Source organism: Dryobates pubescens, chromosome 34 (genome assembly GCF_014839835.1).
Source record: "Dryobates pubescens isolate bDryPub1 chromosome 34, bDryPub1.pri, whole genome shotgun sequence".
Taxonomy (NCBI): Eukaryota; Metazoa; Chordata; class Aves; order Piciformes; family Picidae; genus Dryobates; species Dryobates pubescens.
Window position 1 is genome coordinate 4692114 of NC_071645.1, and position 16608 is coordinate 4708721.

Genomic DNA, 16608 nt, shown 5'->3' on the forward strand with positions numbered 1-16608 from the left:
GATCTGCTCACTCTAGGGAGGGTGGGACAAGATGACCTTTGAGGGTCCCTTCCAACCTGATGTAATCCGAATCTGTTCAGCCTGGAGAAGAGAAGGCTGCAGGGAGATTTCAAAGCAGCCTTTCAGGACCTGAAGGGGGCTGCAAGAAAGCTGGGGAGAAACTTCCTTACAAGGGCTGTAATGACAGGATGAGGGCAAATGGATTGAAGCTTGAGGAGGGGAGATTTAGACTGGAAATTAGGAAGAAATTCTTTCCAGTGAGGATGAGGAGACACTGGAACAGGTTGACCAGGGAGGCCATGGATGTCCCCTCCCTGGAGGTGTTCCTGGGCAGCTTGGATGAGGCCTTGGGCAACCTGGGCTGGTGGGAGGGTGTCCTTGTTCATGGCAGGGGGCTTGGAACTGGATGATCTTTGAGGTCCCTCCCAAGCCAACCCATCCAATGAATCTATGAATCTTTATGTCCTGCATGTGCAACTAGAGGACAAATAAAACCAAAACCATGAAGGCTGAAGGTGAGGGAAGAGAGCAAGTCCCAAGCTGTGTTTCAGAGCACAAAGCCAGCTGTGGCCTTCCCATGCAGCCTGCTCCCTGGCAGGGCATCCATCTCCTGCCTGCCTTAGTGGGAAATTGCTTCTGAGAAGGCAGCTGGTGCCCTAAAGAGAACGTTCACATGCTGAGGAGCTTTGGTGCAGAGCAAGCATTGAGGCAATTTGACCAAGGCAGCATTCATCAGGAGTGACAGGAGCAGCAACACAGCTTTGTTTCCTCTGTGCAAACGGGGGTGGGGAGGGGAACACAACCAAACAAAAACCACCAACAAAAAAACCAACTTTTTTTGGCAGGCTACCAAGTTAAAAAACCCAAAACCTTCTCCACTGCTTGACACTTCCAGTGCTGAGGCTAGGAGGATCTACTTAAAAGACTCTAGAAATGAAGCAGTTACTTGAAACCCTGCAACTCAAACCACTCAGAAGCACTTAATCTTACTCCAACAGTCCAAGTGGGAGCTGTGAGCATCCTGCTCCACTCAAGACTGATAACTGGTTTCCACCACGAGGTCCACCCTCAACCATCTCTCACTTGCCCTGTTCCCTGACAGGCAGCAATGCTTAGGGAGGTGCAGGAGCACCGAGTGCCATCCCCTGAACTCAGAACTGCAGTTTGGCTGAGACCATAACACAGCCTAAGGTGCTCAGGTTGGCTCCTGGATCCATTCATGAAAGGCTTCTCAATGGCTGTGTGATAGAATCCTAGAATGACTCAGGTTGGAAGGGATCTCGGATCACAGAACCACCAAGGTTGGAAGAGACCTCAAGGATCAAGTCCAACCTGTCACCCAAGAGCTCATGACTGAACCATGGCACCAAGTGCCCCATCCAATCCCCTCTTGAACATCTCCAGGGATGGGGACTCCACCCTGGGCAGCACATTCCACGGCCAGTAACTCTTTCTATGAAGAACTTCTTCCTCATCTCCAGCCTAAACTTCACCTGGCACAGCTTGAGACTGTGTCCTCTTGTTCTGGTGCTGCTTGTCTGGGAGAAGAGACCAACCCCCTCCTGGCTACAACCTCCCTTGAGGTAGTTGTAGACACCAATAAGGTCTCCCCTGAGCCTCCTATCATCTACTCCCACATCCCTATTGTGGCCAGGGATACCTCTCAACTAGCCCAGGTTGCTCAAGGCCTCATCCATCTGGTCTTGAACACCTCCAGGGAGAAGGCATCCACCACCTCTTCAGGCAACCTGTTCCAGAGTCTCACACCACCCTCCTACTGAAGAGCTTCTTCCTCAGCTCCAGTCTGACCCTGCTCTCCCTCAGCTTCCAACCATCCCCCCTTGTCCTGCCCCTCTCCAGCCTTCCTGCAAGCTGCCTTCATGTACTGCAAGGCATCCCTAAGCTCCCACACACACCCAGAGTCTTCTCTTCTCCAGGCTGAGCAACCCCAGCTCCCTCAGCCTATCCCCACAGCAGAGGTGATGTGGCTGTGCAAAATGGAACAGACATCAAATTGAATTTCTCCAGCAAGGGCTTTGATAAATTATGCAGAGAAGAGAGCCACATTCAAATGCTGATAACCCAACCCCCCCTCAGGACCTCAGACCACAGGTCTGAATCACCGCTCTGCACTTCATCCTTGCAGAGGACTATTGAGTGGATTAAAGCAAATTTGCCCCTCTCTAATTCAGGCTGCAGTTACTGGGAGGCTACCAGCACAAAGCCACCAATGTTTGGTATTAGTAAATGATACTAATTCAGGTAGAATTGAGAGCAGCCCTAAAGAAAAAGACTTGGCAGCCTTGATGAGAAGCTCCCCAGGAGCCAGCAGTGCTCTCACAGGCAGCCCAGCAGGCAGCTGAGTGCTGGGCTGCAGCCAGAGCAGTGTGGGCAGCAGGGTAGGAGAGGGGATTCTGCCCCTGGGCTCTGCTCTGCTGAGACCCCACCTCCAATCCTGCCTCCAGGTCTGGTGTCCCCAGCATAAGGAGGTCACAGAGCTGTTGGAGCGAGTCCAGAGGAGGGTCACAAAGATGATCCAAGGGCTGGAGCAGCTTGGCTGTGAGGACAGGCTGAGGGAGCTGGGAGTGTTCAGCCTGGAGAAGAGATGACTCTGGAGGGACTTTAGAGCAACCTTAGAGCTGCCTTCTAATACCTGAAGGGATCCTACAGGAAGGTTGAAGAGAGAGACCTCCTGAGGGTGCTAGAGACAGGACAAGGGGGAATGGTTTGAGGCTGAGGCAGAGCAGGGCTAGACTGGATCTGAGGAAGGAGTTCTTCAGTGCAAGGGTGGTGAGACTCTGAACTCTGCCCAGGGAGGTTGTGGATGTCCCCTCTCTGAAGGTATTCAAGGCCAGGTTGGATAAGGTCTTGGGCAATCTGATCTATTTGAGAGGCATCCCTGGCCATGGCAGAGAGGTCAGAGTAGATGACCTCTGAGGTCCCTTCCAACCTAAGCCATTCTGTGATTCCTGCAGGATAATCTATGGCAAGTTACTAGTCCCCACTACCAATGGGAAGAAACTCAACACCAATAAAAGCCTCCCTACTACCCAAGTCAGCCTTGGCAACAGGTCAAGTCCAAAACCACACAGAGAACTCGGTGATTAAAGGCTTTCTGCTGGAGGTTACCATAGAATCAACAAGGTTGGAAAAGACCTCAAGGATCATCAAGTCCAACCTGCCACCCAAGAGCTCATGACTACCAGACCATGGCACCAAGTGTCACATCTAATCCCTTCTTGAACACCTCCAGGGATGGGGACTCCACCACCTCCCTGGGCAGCACATTCCAAGGGCTAACAACTCTCTCTGGGAAGAGCTTCCCCTGGTACAGCTTGAGGCTGTGTCCTCTTGTTCTGGTGCTGCTTGCCTGGGAGAAGAGGGCAACCCGCACCTGGCTACAACCTCCCTCAGGTAGTTGTAGAGAGCAGCAAGAGCCTCTCCTGAGCCTCCTCTTCTCCAGGCTAAGCAACCCCAGCTCCCCCAGCCTCTCCTCACAGGGCTGTGCTCCAGACCCCTCCCAGCACTGAGCAGCTTCTGCAGTGACCATGCAACCCAAATCTGCTTGGGACCTACCAGGAGTGCATCATCTTTATTGTGACAGATGGCACGGACCAGGGTTTGGGGTTCTTTCCCCCCCACTGTTGCTGTCACTTCACACTCTGCCATGACATCATAACTAGTGGGGATTCATCAAGCCCAGATGCAAGAGGGAAGGGACGAGGCTTTTGGCAGGGAGCTGCAGCTAAAAATAGCTCCAGAGCCTTGCAAGGAAAAGCCCAAAGATTAAAAATGCAAACGTTTGCCTTTTGATTTAAGCATCTCAGTAGTGGAGATAGCAGAGGGCAACTCCTGGGAAATACCAAAGCAGTTCACCAATCTGCTGTTTCATCTGTGCAAGGACAGCCCCACGAGCTGCTTCGTGAGGGCTCCTCCCTGACTCGCTGCAGTGCTTTGAGGAGGCAGATGAAAGAACCCCAGCACAGCAGCTGCATGGGGAAATGCAAGCCCCTGTTTAGGGAGTTCACAGGGAAACAAAACCTCTGTGCTGCAAGAACAAGGAGCCCAACACACTGCCCAGCACCTCAGAACACAGCAGACATGTGGAAACACAACCTGAGCAGCCCATGGTTGTCAGGGGAAGGGGAGAAAAAAGATCTGAATGAGTAAGGGAAGCTTCAAGGTTAAACACTGCTTTCATTTAAACATCAACACCTGACTGAAACAGAAATTCTTTGCTGCAAGAGTGGTCAGGGACTGGAACAGGCTGCCTAGGAAGGTGGAGTCGTCACCATGCCTGGAAGTGTTCAAGAAACTTCTGGACACAGCACTTTGAGACATGGTTCAGTGGCCATGGTGGTGTTGGGTTGGTGATTGGACTCAAGGATCTTAAGAGAGCTTTTCTAACCTTGATGCAGCTCTTCTGTGAGGATAGGCTGAGGGAGCTGGGGCTGTTCAGCCTGGAGAAGAGAAAACTCCTAGAGGACCTTAGAGCTGTCTTTCAATAGCTGAAGGGATCCTACAGGAAGGCTGGAGAGGGACTTTCAATAAGGGAGTTTAGAGACAGGACAAGAGGGAATGGTTTAAAGCTAAGGGAGCAGGTTTGGACTGGATCTTAGGAAGAAGTTCTGCAGTATGAGGGTGGTGAGGCTCTGGAATAGGTTGCCCAGGGGGATTGTGGATGGCCCCTCCCTGAAAGCCTTCAGGGCCAGGTGGGATGAGGCCTTCTGCAACCAAGTGTAGTTGAGAGGCATCCCTGGCCATGGCAGGGAGGTTGGAGTAGATGATCTCTGAGGTCCATTCCAGCCTGAGCCATTCTAGGATTCTGACTCCAAGTCATCAGTAAGATGATATCTAGCTGCTCTTAAATAGAAACTTCAATAAGCCTCAAGCTTAGAGTAAGGAGGACCCATGGCCCCAGCCATCTGTGTGCTTGTATCTGCCTCTCTCTCTGCCCTTGGCCTGAACCAAAACACACTTTTGACTGTTATAATTGTGTTAGAGAGGCTTACAGGATGAAATTACCTAAATGCATCCCTGTCACTCAGCCAAAGGCTGGGATCTGAGCACTGAAGCAGTTATCAGCCTCCCTGCACCTCAGCACCACACCACCTATGAGTCATGGTGGCAATAGTGAGGAGAACCCCAACACAAGTGATGACTCAGTGCCTTACCCTGGGGGTAAGACCACATGAAGCTTCACAGAGACCACAGGAGAGAGGAGCTGGCTCCCACATTCTATAGTTTGGGGCTTTTTTCCTTCCAGGCTGTATCCAAGTCTTGCTGGCAGCCCAGCAGGCAGCTGTGTGCTGGGCTGCATCCAAAGCAGGGAGAGCAGCAGGACAGGGAGGGGATTCTGCCCCTCTGCTCTGCTGAGATCTCATCTGGAGCACTGCATCCAGCTTTGGTGCCCCCATGTCAGAGGGACATGGAACTGTAGGAGCAGGCCCAGAGGAGGCCATGAAGCTGATCAGAGGGCTGGAGCACCTCCCCTATGGAGACAGGCTGAGAGAGTTGGGGCTGTTCAGCCTGGAGAAGAGAAGGCTCCAGGGAGACCTTCGAGCAGCCTCCCAGTACGTGAAGGGGGCTACAAGAAGGCTGGAGAGGGACCCTATACAATGACTTGTAGTGACAGGATGAGGGGCAATGGCTTTGAGCTGGCAGAGGGCAGATTTAGACTGGAGATTAGGGAGAAATTCTTGCCAGTGAGGGTGGGAAAACACTGGCACAGGCTGCCCAGGGAGGTCATGGATGCCCCTTCCCTGGAGGTGTTCAAGGCCAGGCTGGATGAGGCACTGAGCAACCTGGGCTGGGGGGAGGTGTCCCTGCCCATGGCAGGGGCTTGGAACTGGATGACCTTTGAAGTCCTTCCAACCCAAACCATTCTACGAATTTATTCATTTCTAAGCCCTTCCTATCAGTTTCTCAAGTCACCAAAGCCATCATTTCATAATGATTTTCAGTTAGGCTCCAAGCACTCCAAAGCCATCCAAGCCAAACACTTATTGATTTCGTCTCCTCTGTAAACTCTGGAGCTCACACTCTGCACAGAATAACAACTTCAGAAGCCTGCTTCATCAACTGCAGGGCTCATCCAGGCACTGCATCCTGCCCAGCCCTGCAGGAAATCCTTGCAGGTAGAATACCCACTGAACCTTCCAGAGGTTCAGAACAGGCATCCCCCCAGAAAGGCTCCCACAGAGAAGATTAAACTCAACTCTGTCTCCAGGCTCTTCAGGAGGCTTGAGAGCCAAGACTTCCCCCACATCACTGCTCACAGACATTGCTGCATGGCAGAGCACAATCATCTTGAGAGAAAAAGCCTGCAGGGAACAAGCCACCTCAGGTGAACCCATCCTTGCAGTCCACCAGAGTGGCTCAGGTGGGAAGGGACCTCAGAGCTCATCTGCTCCAAGATTAATGAGGCCAGTCATTAACCCAACACCATCATGGTCACTCAGCCCTGTCCCACAGCACCATGTCCACACATTTCTTGAACACCTCCAGGGATGGGGACTCCACCACCTCCCTGGGCAGCCTGTGCCAATCCCTGCCCACTCCTGCAGCAAAGAAATTGCTGCTAGTCTCCAACCTAACCCTGCCCTGGCACAATTTCAGGCCATTTCCTCTCCTTCTCTCACCTGACACCAGGGAGAAGAGACCAACTGGGACTTTCCACTGGGGCCTCTGGAAATCAAACCTGAAATGCCACACAGAGAGGGGCACCACCTGACTCTGCACACCAGTTAAGAGAGTTAAACCAAAGGCATAAACCAAAATGAAGGTCTGCAAGGTATAAACCTGTGGAAGAACACAGCAACAGCTGACAGCACGGAATAGGAGGACAAAAAGGGTTCTAACTGGATTTCATCCCTACAGGAGGTTGATCTCTCCAGGGTAATGAAGGCATTCTTCTCCCCACTGGCTATATATCCAAAGCATCCCCTGTAATACTTGAAAATGAAGTGGTGGTAAGCAGCTTAGCTGCATGGGGTTGTGGTCAGGTGGACACCTGCTTACGTCAAGCCAAGCACGCTATGCTGCGCTGCTGCCCAGATTACTTCAACACCATTTGCAGAACATCAGGGAGGAGTTACTCTAAAAACAACTCACAGCAAGCCTCCCCACTGCTTCTCCTGAAATGAACATTCCCTCCTGCACTGCCTCTCAGCAGTGAAGCTTCACTTCTTTCTTCCTCTGGTAGCACCCAACCTGAAGTCCAGCCCTGCCCATTTACATGAGTGAAAACATGCTCAAGCAGCATGGACATGGACTCAATTCAGGCAGCCAGGTTGCCTTAAGGACTGCAGTTAAGGTAAACCCCAGGACTGGGCAGGCCACTTCCCAGAATCCCAGTAAGGTGTGGGGCTGGAAGGAACCTCTGGAGATCATTCAGTCCAACAGCAGCTTGCCCAGGATGGCAACGGCCAAGTGGCTTTGGAAGCTCTCCAGAGATGGAGCCTCCACAACCTCCCCAAGCAGCCTGCTCCAGGATCTTCCCAACAAAGAAGTTTCTCCTCCCATTCAGATTGCCCCCAGCCCTGTCACTGGGCACCACTAAGGGGCCTGGCTCTGTCCTCTTGCCTCCCACTCTTTATCTCTTGTTGAGCACTGATCAGAGTCCCCCTGAGGCTGCCCTTCTCCAGGCTCAACAGCCCCAGGCTCTCTGCCTTTCCTTCCCCCAGAGATGCTCCAGGCCCTTCAGCACCTTTGTAGCCTCAGCTGGACTCTCTCCAACAGTTTCCTGTCTCTTTTGAACCAGGTAGCCCAGAACTGGACCCAGTCCTCCAGGTGTGACCTGAGTGGGGCAGATTAGAGGGGGAGAAGAACCTCCCTTCACTTTCATTTGCCTGTGACAACCTCACTGCTAGTAGGCAAAGCAGAACAAAGCCATCATGGGTCTGAACAACACTCCTGGAGAAGAAAGGGGCAACCTCCCCAGTTCCAGTACACAGTTCTGAATTGGAAGCCTCAGCAGAATGGTTTCTAGGCCACTGCAAGTATTTGAAGCATTCCAATTAAGAGCAAGTCCCATCCTAAATTAACAGAGGTGCTGACTGCCTGAACTGAAATCAATGGCACTAAGTTTTACCGCACAGAAGTGGCAGGAGAGCAACCCTCTGAAGGGTGACATCAGCTGAGAAACCTAAGCAGTGAGCAAGAAGAGTCTGAAATGCCCAAGTGTAGAAACAGAACTAATGGCTTTGCTGCTCTTAGGTTGTGTAGCAGCAGATTTGGTAGAGTCAGAAAATGGTTGGGCTTGATCATCTTCAAGGTGAGAGAGTTCCATGGTTCTAAGAGACCATTTGGTGTGGTCTATGCCTCCTCTTGACTGAAGAATGAGGTTGTGGCTTCAGTACATTTGTAGCAGCAGATGCTACAGTCAAAATAGCTTATGTTTACAAGGTGGTGCCCAGACACCCCCAAAAGACACAGGCACAGGAGGGAAAAAAAAAGCAAAGGCAGGATTTCCATAAACAACATCTTGAGAGAAGCCTGGAACACAGCATGGAGATGCTGCATTCATCCTTCCCCACACTGTAAGGTTCATGGAATTGTTTGGGTTGGAAGGGACCTTAAAGATCCTCCAGTTCCAACTGCCTGCCATGGGCAGGGACACCTCCCACCAGCCCAGCCTGCTCAAGGCCTCATCCCATCTGGCCTTGAACACCTCCTGGGAGGGGACATCCACAACCTCTCTGGGCAATCTGTTCCAGTGTCTCACCACCCCCACCGGAAAGAGTTTCTTCCTAATCCCCAGTCTCAATCTCCCCTCCTCAAGCTTCAATCTATTGCCCCTTGTCCTGACACTCCCAGCCCTTGTCAGAAGTCCTTCCCCAGCTCCCCTGGAGCCCCCTTCAGGTACTGGAAGGCTGCTCTAAAGTCTCCCCAGAGCCATCTCTTCTCCAGGCTGAACATCCCCAACTCTCTCAGCCTCTCCCCACATGGGTTCTCCAGCCCTGTGATGATCTTTGTGGCCTCCTCTGGACCCACTCCAGCAGTTCCACGTCCTTGTGCTGGACACAGTGCTGCAAGGGGGTGTCTCAGCAGAGGAGAGGGGCAGAATCCCCTCCCTCATCCTGCAGCATCAGCAAGCCCAGAAGGAGGAGCCGAATGCAACCATAACAAAGCTCCCATCCAGCTACAGCCACCTACCAAATTGGTTTTCAACAGCTCTCAGGCAACACAATGAAAATATTAACAAAACAAGGAGGGGGGAGGAAAAAAGGCAATCAGCCCCTGGTAGAGATATTAAACAAGAGTTAAGAGAGGTAATAAATATTTCACATGGGAAGCAAGGAGAGCTGAAAGCCTCCTCCAGAGAGCAGAGCTTACCTTCCCGTGGCATTCTACAACGCAGCAGAAATTCCAGAGCCTCTCTGCAATATCAGATGTCCATCTGCCTGTGCTTTAGTTCTTTATTCCTGCTCCAGAGCAGCTTCTGCTGAGGCTCAGCAGAGGCATTGTGTGCAGTCCCTCTCGTACCAAAGCACATTTCCTGAGGCTCACTGCAAAGCAAAGTTTGGGGAACCGAAAGCAAAGCAAAGGGCACAGGCTGAGGGCTGGAATTTTACTGAGCTGTTGCTACCCAGGGCTTCCACAGAGAAGTGGAAATTTCCCCTAGGTGGAGTGCTTTGTTCAATGCAGCAGGCAATTAGAAGTCCCCAAGGTCTGCAGAAATGGCACCAGGCTGGTGGGTTTGTCAGTGAGGATTTAAGCATCCAATACACAGGCACAAAAAAGCCCCTACAAACCAGCATGAAATGGAATCACTCTGCTGTCAAACACACTGCTGGGGGTATTTCCTCCCCCCTCCTTAAATCCTGGTCATTTGAGGCAGGTAACAGAGGGAAGGGTTTGAGGCAGCTCTGGAAAAGGACCACTGAAAGCAAACATGGTTAAAAAAAAGGCAAGAGTGAGTCTGCAGCGCCTCAGATTGGATTAGACTAAAAGGTCAAGTGATGAACAAGAAACTTAGCATCTCTCAGGGCCTGGAGGGCAGAGCAGAAGTAGTTGATCACTGGAATACAGATCAAATTAGAATAGATTCCCTTTTTCCCCTTTCCAGTTGGCTATCTGAAGTTCTTGGGGGACTTCTGAAGGAAAACACAGCAGCAACACAGCCCAGACAGAACTGCTCTGGAAAGCACAGCATGGACTGCAGTGACTTCTCTAAGCTCTTCTATTCAAATGCATGTGGAAGAGAGGCTGTCAGAAGCTATCAGCCATCAACAGAGGATGATCTGAAAGGGAGACCGACTGTCACCAGGGACAGGCCCTTGGGAACACCCTGTTCAAAAGGGTCACATCCCAGTAATTCAAACAACACCACCACCACTCCACCCCCACCTCCCTCTGCTCAGGAAGGAAAGACAAACAAATTGTAGTCGCTAAGAAGATTACTGGGTGTCCTAGGGACAGGGACTGGTAGCTAAGATAATCAAGCCAAAGAAAATCCACCTAATGGGACCGTGCCAAGCCAACTAAACTAATAAGTGCAGACATGGCCAGGCAGCTTCCCTAGCTCCAGCACACCTTTAAATATCCTCTTCATTACTGGAAGAAGGAATCACACACACAGAATCACCGAGGTTGCAAGAGACCTCAGAGATCATCAAGTCTAACCTGTCATCACAGCCCCCATGAATCAGCCCTTTGTGCATTTTTCACCACATGACCTGATAACATCCAGGAATGCTTGCAGGGTAAGAGCTCAAATAACCATTTCACCTCCAGCAACACATTATTCCTCCCAAAAAAACCCCAGAACCCAGCCTAGCAGCAAGAAAGATGCAAGAACTGCAGTCCCCAACAGACACCACAACGGGAGGGGAGGCAGCAAACCCAACAATTTCAATGTCAGCAGTGATACTTTGTGCCAGTGGATTAAAGTGGCTGCCCTGTGCCCTCGGAGCATGCTGCAGGAGCGGCTGAGCAGACCCCAAGAGGTGCAGGGGCCAGCCCGGTGCACTGGCATAACCCCAGGCTTGCACCGATCCTTGTCGGAGCAGCCCAGCCTGCTGCAGGGTGGGAGGGAAGCCACAGCCTGCAAAAGCAGCCTTGTGACAGGCATCAGGAGCACAAGGCAGAAATGGGCTCATTTTAATCCTTGCCAGCCCCTTCCTGGCACGCTGAGCTGTGACACCGCTGTGCCAAAGCCTTTGCCAATCCCGGGGTCTGCTCCTTTAGATGGATACAAGGCTCGGGAATGAAAAGCCAGCCAGGTTTGCTTCCTGACTTGTCACACATGTCCACAAGCAGCAGCAGCTTCCAGAAGGGATGTGCATAGCAGCTGAATTTGTCTCGGATGTGACAGAGGAAGTGACCTACAGCTGGAGGAGTTTCCAAGCAGGTGCAAGAGATCAGATTGAACCCAGCCACCGCAGAGCAGCCAGCAGAGTCCCCTACCACCAAAGCAATGCCAAGGAACCTGATCTTGGCAGTAGCCAGGCTCCCCCAGGGCAGCCCCACAGGGCCTGAAGTTCCCTTTCCTGCAAGGTAACCTCTGCAAGAGCTTTTCCCAAGCCACTTCTCACCACGTTCCATTGCTTTATAGAAATAGAGCAGCAGGACCAAGTGGATGGAGTATTACTCCTCAAGAGCAGCTTGAGTGAGCAGAAGTCACTGCCCAGGCTAATTTCACACAATAGATACCAAAAAACATCAAATAACCCTGATCATTGCCGGTAATTCCTGCCAGTTTAAGACTTGAGATTGTTGCATCACAGCCAGGTAGATGTTCTCCTTAGCTCAGCTTGGTAAACTCAGCCTATAAACCACCAAATCAAACCATTCACTAGCAGCCACAATCCACTTCTTGATGCACCCCTAAACAATCCAAGGCAGATGTAGCTGGTTTGCATTTCCAAACAACACCCAGCCATAGATTATTAAGCTCTTATTTACGTGCCATGGTTGAAGCTTGGAGTGAACTTTGCTCTTTGGCTTGCTGTTCCACTCCAGCAGGTTATAACATCAAGGATTTTAATCAAGAAGGGTGTTTTTTTTCCTGCCAGCTCAGAACGGTTTGGGTTGGAAACGACCTGAAAAACCACCTAGTGCCAATCTCTTTGCCACGGAGTGGACACAAAGCTGCTGGGTTTAGGGATAGAACAATTCATTTCACATACAGAGATGGAAATGCAGCACCTATTCATAATACACACGTGTCTACACCTATGTGTGAATATACAGAGGTGAATTGTGGCACCTAAGCCATTTCTACATTAAACACATACAGATTACACTTGGCTGGAGCATCCCCTCCAAAAGATAAGGTAACAGCTCAAATCCATTCAGGATCTTACTAAGCAAACACGAACCAAATGGATTCCTTTAACCCAGGCTGTTCTCTACGAAATTGCCCTCTAACAGTCTGCTAAGCTTCTAGACCAATCTGTAGCTCACAGCTCTTGCCGTGATGCCAAGAATGCAGAGGTCACTTCTCAACACACACACACAAAAACCCAACCCAAAGCCATCCCATCATCCCGGTGAGACGAAGCTGCTAAAGCTGGCGATCTCTGGCCAGATAAGAGGCCTCCGGTGTCTGCTTGGAGCGTTTCCCTGAACGCAAGAAGAAAACACCAATCCACCACCGCCTACTCCTAGAAGGTCTGGCAGCAGCTGCTCAGCCTCCAGCTCCTTCCATGCGAGCAGAGACACCTTGCACACACCGCTTCGCTGCCGCCTTCACGACCGCAGCCCGGCTGCAGCTTGACCCCGGGCGATACCGCGGTGTCCCCCGCCCTCCCGCGCTAACTCGCCACCGAAGAGAGGAAAAACACCCCGGGAAGACGGCGAGGAAATCCCGTCACGGCCTCCCCTCCACCTTTCGTCCCTGCCAGACAATACCCGGCCCCCGCGGGCGGCATGGGAGAGTCCCCCCAGGGAGAGCCCGCTCAGAGCGGGGCCGCACCCGCTACTTCAGCCGCCCTAGAAGGGCAGCGGCGCGGACCTCTCAAAGACAGCCCGCCCCCCTCGACGGCCGCAAAACTGCCGCACCGCAGCCCCTACCTACCTCGATATAGCCAGCGAGCGTAGCCGCGGGGCCAGCGAGCCCCAGGAGGAGCAAGAAGGAGAAGCGCAGCGCGGACCCCATCGCCACCACGTTCATCTGCCGCCGCCCAGACGCTACTGCGGCCTCAGCGCCCCCCTCGGCGGCACGGCAGGAGCCGCCTGGCGAGGCCCCGCCTACCAGCCCCCCTGCCCTATCATGGGGAAGCGAGGGAGTGACGCCACGCAGCCCCTCCCAGTAGCTGGCCAATCGCCGCGCCACACAGGAAAGCCGTCTCTGTCCCCCCAACCCTCCCGGCAGAGTGAGGGCGTATGGGAGAGGTATCCACGCCCCCTCTGCCCCGCTACCAGCCAATAGGAAGAGGAGAGGGGCAGGTTGCCCCGCCCACGGAGAGTGGGCTCCCTTTTCCTGCCCCGGCGGGACATGGCGGCCGCAGGTGAGGCTGCGGGGAGGCCCTTGGGCAAGCGCGGAGCGGGAGACACCCCTGTGGGGACACTTCTCACGTCTCTGGTGGGTTTTTGTAGGCTGCTATAGAAATGAAGCGTCCAGGTGAAACGCCTTACAGCAAGGCTGCGGGGCACGGTGGCCATGGGCTACATGGGCATCGATGAACTGAAAGCCTTCCGTCTTCATAGCTTCGCCCCACCCCTGCGGCGAAGAGAGGGGTTTTGAGGCTCATAAAAAGGAAACAAGGTGGTTTGCTTATCTAAAAACCAAACAATGAGGTCTTCCACTGAAAAAAAAAAAAAAGTCTCTTCGTGTATCTAGACGACTTTCAAGGCTGGAGGTTAGGAGGAAGTTTTACACAGTGATTGCCCATTGGAATGGGCTGCCCGAGGAGGTGGTGGAGTCACCATCACTGGAGGTGTTCAGGAGGAGACTGGATGGGGTGCTTGGTTGCATGGTTTAGTTGATTAGGTGATGTTGGATGATAGGTTGGACACGATGATCTTGAAGGTCTCTTCCAACCTGGCCTGGTCTATTCTATTCTATTCTATTCTATTCCTGTCTGTTGCTCCCAAAGCACTCTATGAATCTCTTGATTTAGAATAGAATAGACCAGACCAGGTTGGAAAAGACCTTTGAGATCAAGTCCAACCTGTCACCCAACACCATCTAATCAACTAAACCATGGCACCAAGTGCCTCATCCAGGCTCATCTTAAAGCACCTCCAGTGATGGTTACTCCACCACCTCCCTGGGCAGCACATTCCCATGGCCAAGCTCTCTGTGAAGAACTTCTTCCTAACATCCAGCCTAGACCTCCCCTGGTGCAGCTTGAGACTGTGTCCTCTTGTTCTGGTGCTGCTTGCCTGGGAGAAGAGACCAACCTGGCTGCAACCTCCCTTCAGGTAGTTGTAGACTTTCTTGACCCCACCGAGCCATGGCGCTTCCAGCAAGCTCCCAGCCCATCTTGTTTCACAATAAAAAAGCCCAAAACAACAGAGTTGTGCTTTTTCTTTTCTTTTTCTTTCCCCTTACAATACACAATTACTAAATAACAATCATAGGTTGCTTCATCCTGCACCAACACACGGTGGGTGCTTGCCAGGCGTTACCTAGAAGACGGCACGCTCGTTGCCAGCCTCTGTAAACACAGCAAAGCTCTCTGTAAACTTCAATTAAATATTGGACACATCACCACCACCTCCTCCAGTTTGTGTGCTGGTCAGTGTAAAACAGCTGTGCCACAAGGGTTTGTGGTTTTTTTTTTTTCCCCAGTCCAGATGTTCTAGCACTATTGAAAGGCACATTTCTGGGCTTTGAAACCAGTGGCAGCACATCTGAATTGGCAGCATTTCCATTTCACCACTTCACTTCTTAAATTGAAAATAATAGTAATAACAACAACAACAACAACAACAACAACAACAACAACAATAATAATAATAATAATAATAATAATAATAATAATAATAATAATGTAATACAATTATAATGGTGGTAATAATAATAACCATAACCAAGATGAAAGGCCTGGGACAAAGCAGAGAATCATCGACCCAACCAGCTTGGAAAACACCTCAGAGATCATCAAGTCCAACCTGTCACCCAACACCATCTAATCAACTAAACCATGGCACCAAGTGCCTCATCCAGGCTCATCTTAAAACACCTCCAGTGATGGTGACTCCACCGCCTCCCTGGGCAGCACATTCCCATGGCCAAGCTCTCTGTGAAGAACTTCTTCCTAACATCCAGCCTAAACCACAAGCCACAGGTGCAGCTGCTGCTACAGCAGCCCTTCCATACCAGGATGAAACATTTAGTAGTTCCTTTTTGGCCTTTTTTTCCCCTTTCTTTTCCTAGCTTGCACCATAAAAATTGTACTTCAGGGATGACAAAAGCCTGCCTTGAAGGTGTAACCATTAAAGCTCCCACTGGTTGCAGTGGGGGAAAAGATTTTTAGGCATGACACATTAAAAGAGCTGATATAAACACATATTTTAGACTTGTGTTGTTGGGGTTTTAAGCAACAGGAATCAGTGAAGCCATTAAAATTCCCTCAGAGAAAGTGCATCCCATAGATTCTGTGCATTTGCTTTCCTTTTTCTAGGGGCTAACATGGAATGGAAAGCAAAAAATAAAAACCCCACAGCAATATGTTGGTACAAACCCTCCTGGCATGGTTATAAAGCATCTTCCTTCTCAACTTTTATACTCCTTGGTGTTTCTTCCCAGTGCTATTTTCTGAACTGGTTGAAGGGAATATTGCTGAAACGTTGCAGGAGGGGGGTAAATCTGTGCAATAGATCAATAAGCAGCCCAGTTTTAATTAAAGCAAGCTGACTGGTCCACCAGTCACTTATTACAGCCTCCTTTTTTTTTCCTTTATGGTATTTGAAACCCCTTAAATCTCCTTTACTGCAGTCCTCTGGCATATAGGATTTGCTTTTCAACTTGGCCAAATTCAGTTGGAAAACAGAGATAACAAGTCCTAGTTGAAAACTGAGCTGGTTTAATGTTAGGATTTTGGTGTGCAATATGAATAGCTAAGTAAATAACAGGACCTTCTGAATTAAGCTTTTCCCTTCTCTTAGAAAAATCCCCCCCCCCCCCCTTTTCTTTCCTCTCCCCACACCAAAATGTACAAATCTCTGCACAGGGGTTTTCATTTGAGGTTGAATTTCTATAGCTGGACAAATGAATGTACTTTTAATCCTTGGTATTTACATAGGGCTTGCCATTAATTAATGTTCACAGCCCCTCTGTGAGCTAAAGCATTTTAAGGATGGTCAAACAAAAAGGGAGCTTGTTAATTTAGGGCATGTGAAGAGCTGGGTTTGGGGGCACACAGCAAAAAACTGAAGGAATTAGCTGCAGGGACCTGAGCATCACTTGCAACCAAGTCACAAATGTGCTAAGTAAGTACAGAGGCATCAAAACATGAGGGCCCTCATGAGAGGCTGAAATTCCATGGCCACGTGGTGCCAGTGGCAGAAGGCAGAATACAACCAGCAGACACCAAGGCTCAGGATACTCAGATCTAACAAAACTTCAGGGCTGTTCACACCAGAAAGCAGCCCCCACAGGCAGGCACAACACAAACAGATGGATCCACTCTAGGGGATTTTTTCCTGAGACAGCCC

At 50.9% G+C, this 16608-nt stretch overlaps 1 protein-coding gene across 5 annotated transcripts in view; it reads right to left on the minus strand.

The window, feature by feature from the left end:
- APLP2 (amyloid beta precursor like protein 2) overlaps positions 1–13151 on the minus strand; it is a 65628-nt gene extending 52477 nt beyond the window's left edge. For all 5 annotated transcript variants that reach the window (XM_054176214.1, XM_054176213.1, XM_054176212.1 and 2 more), the window contains exon 1: positions 13022–13151. In XM_054176214.1, coding sequence (XP_054032189.1) covers positions 13022–13117 — 96 coding nt within the window. In that variant the 5' untranslated portion in view covers positions 13118–13151. The remainder of the gene's footprint in view (positions 1–13021) is intronic.
- Positions 13152–16608: the final 3457 nt, after the last annotated feature.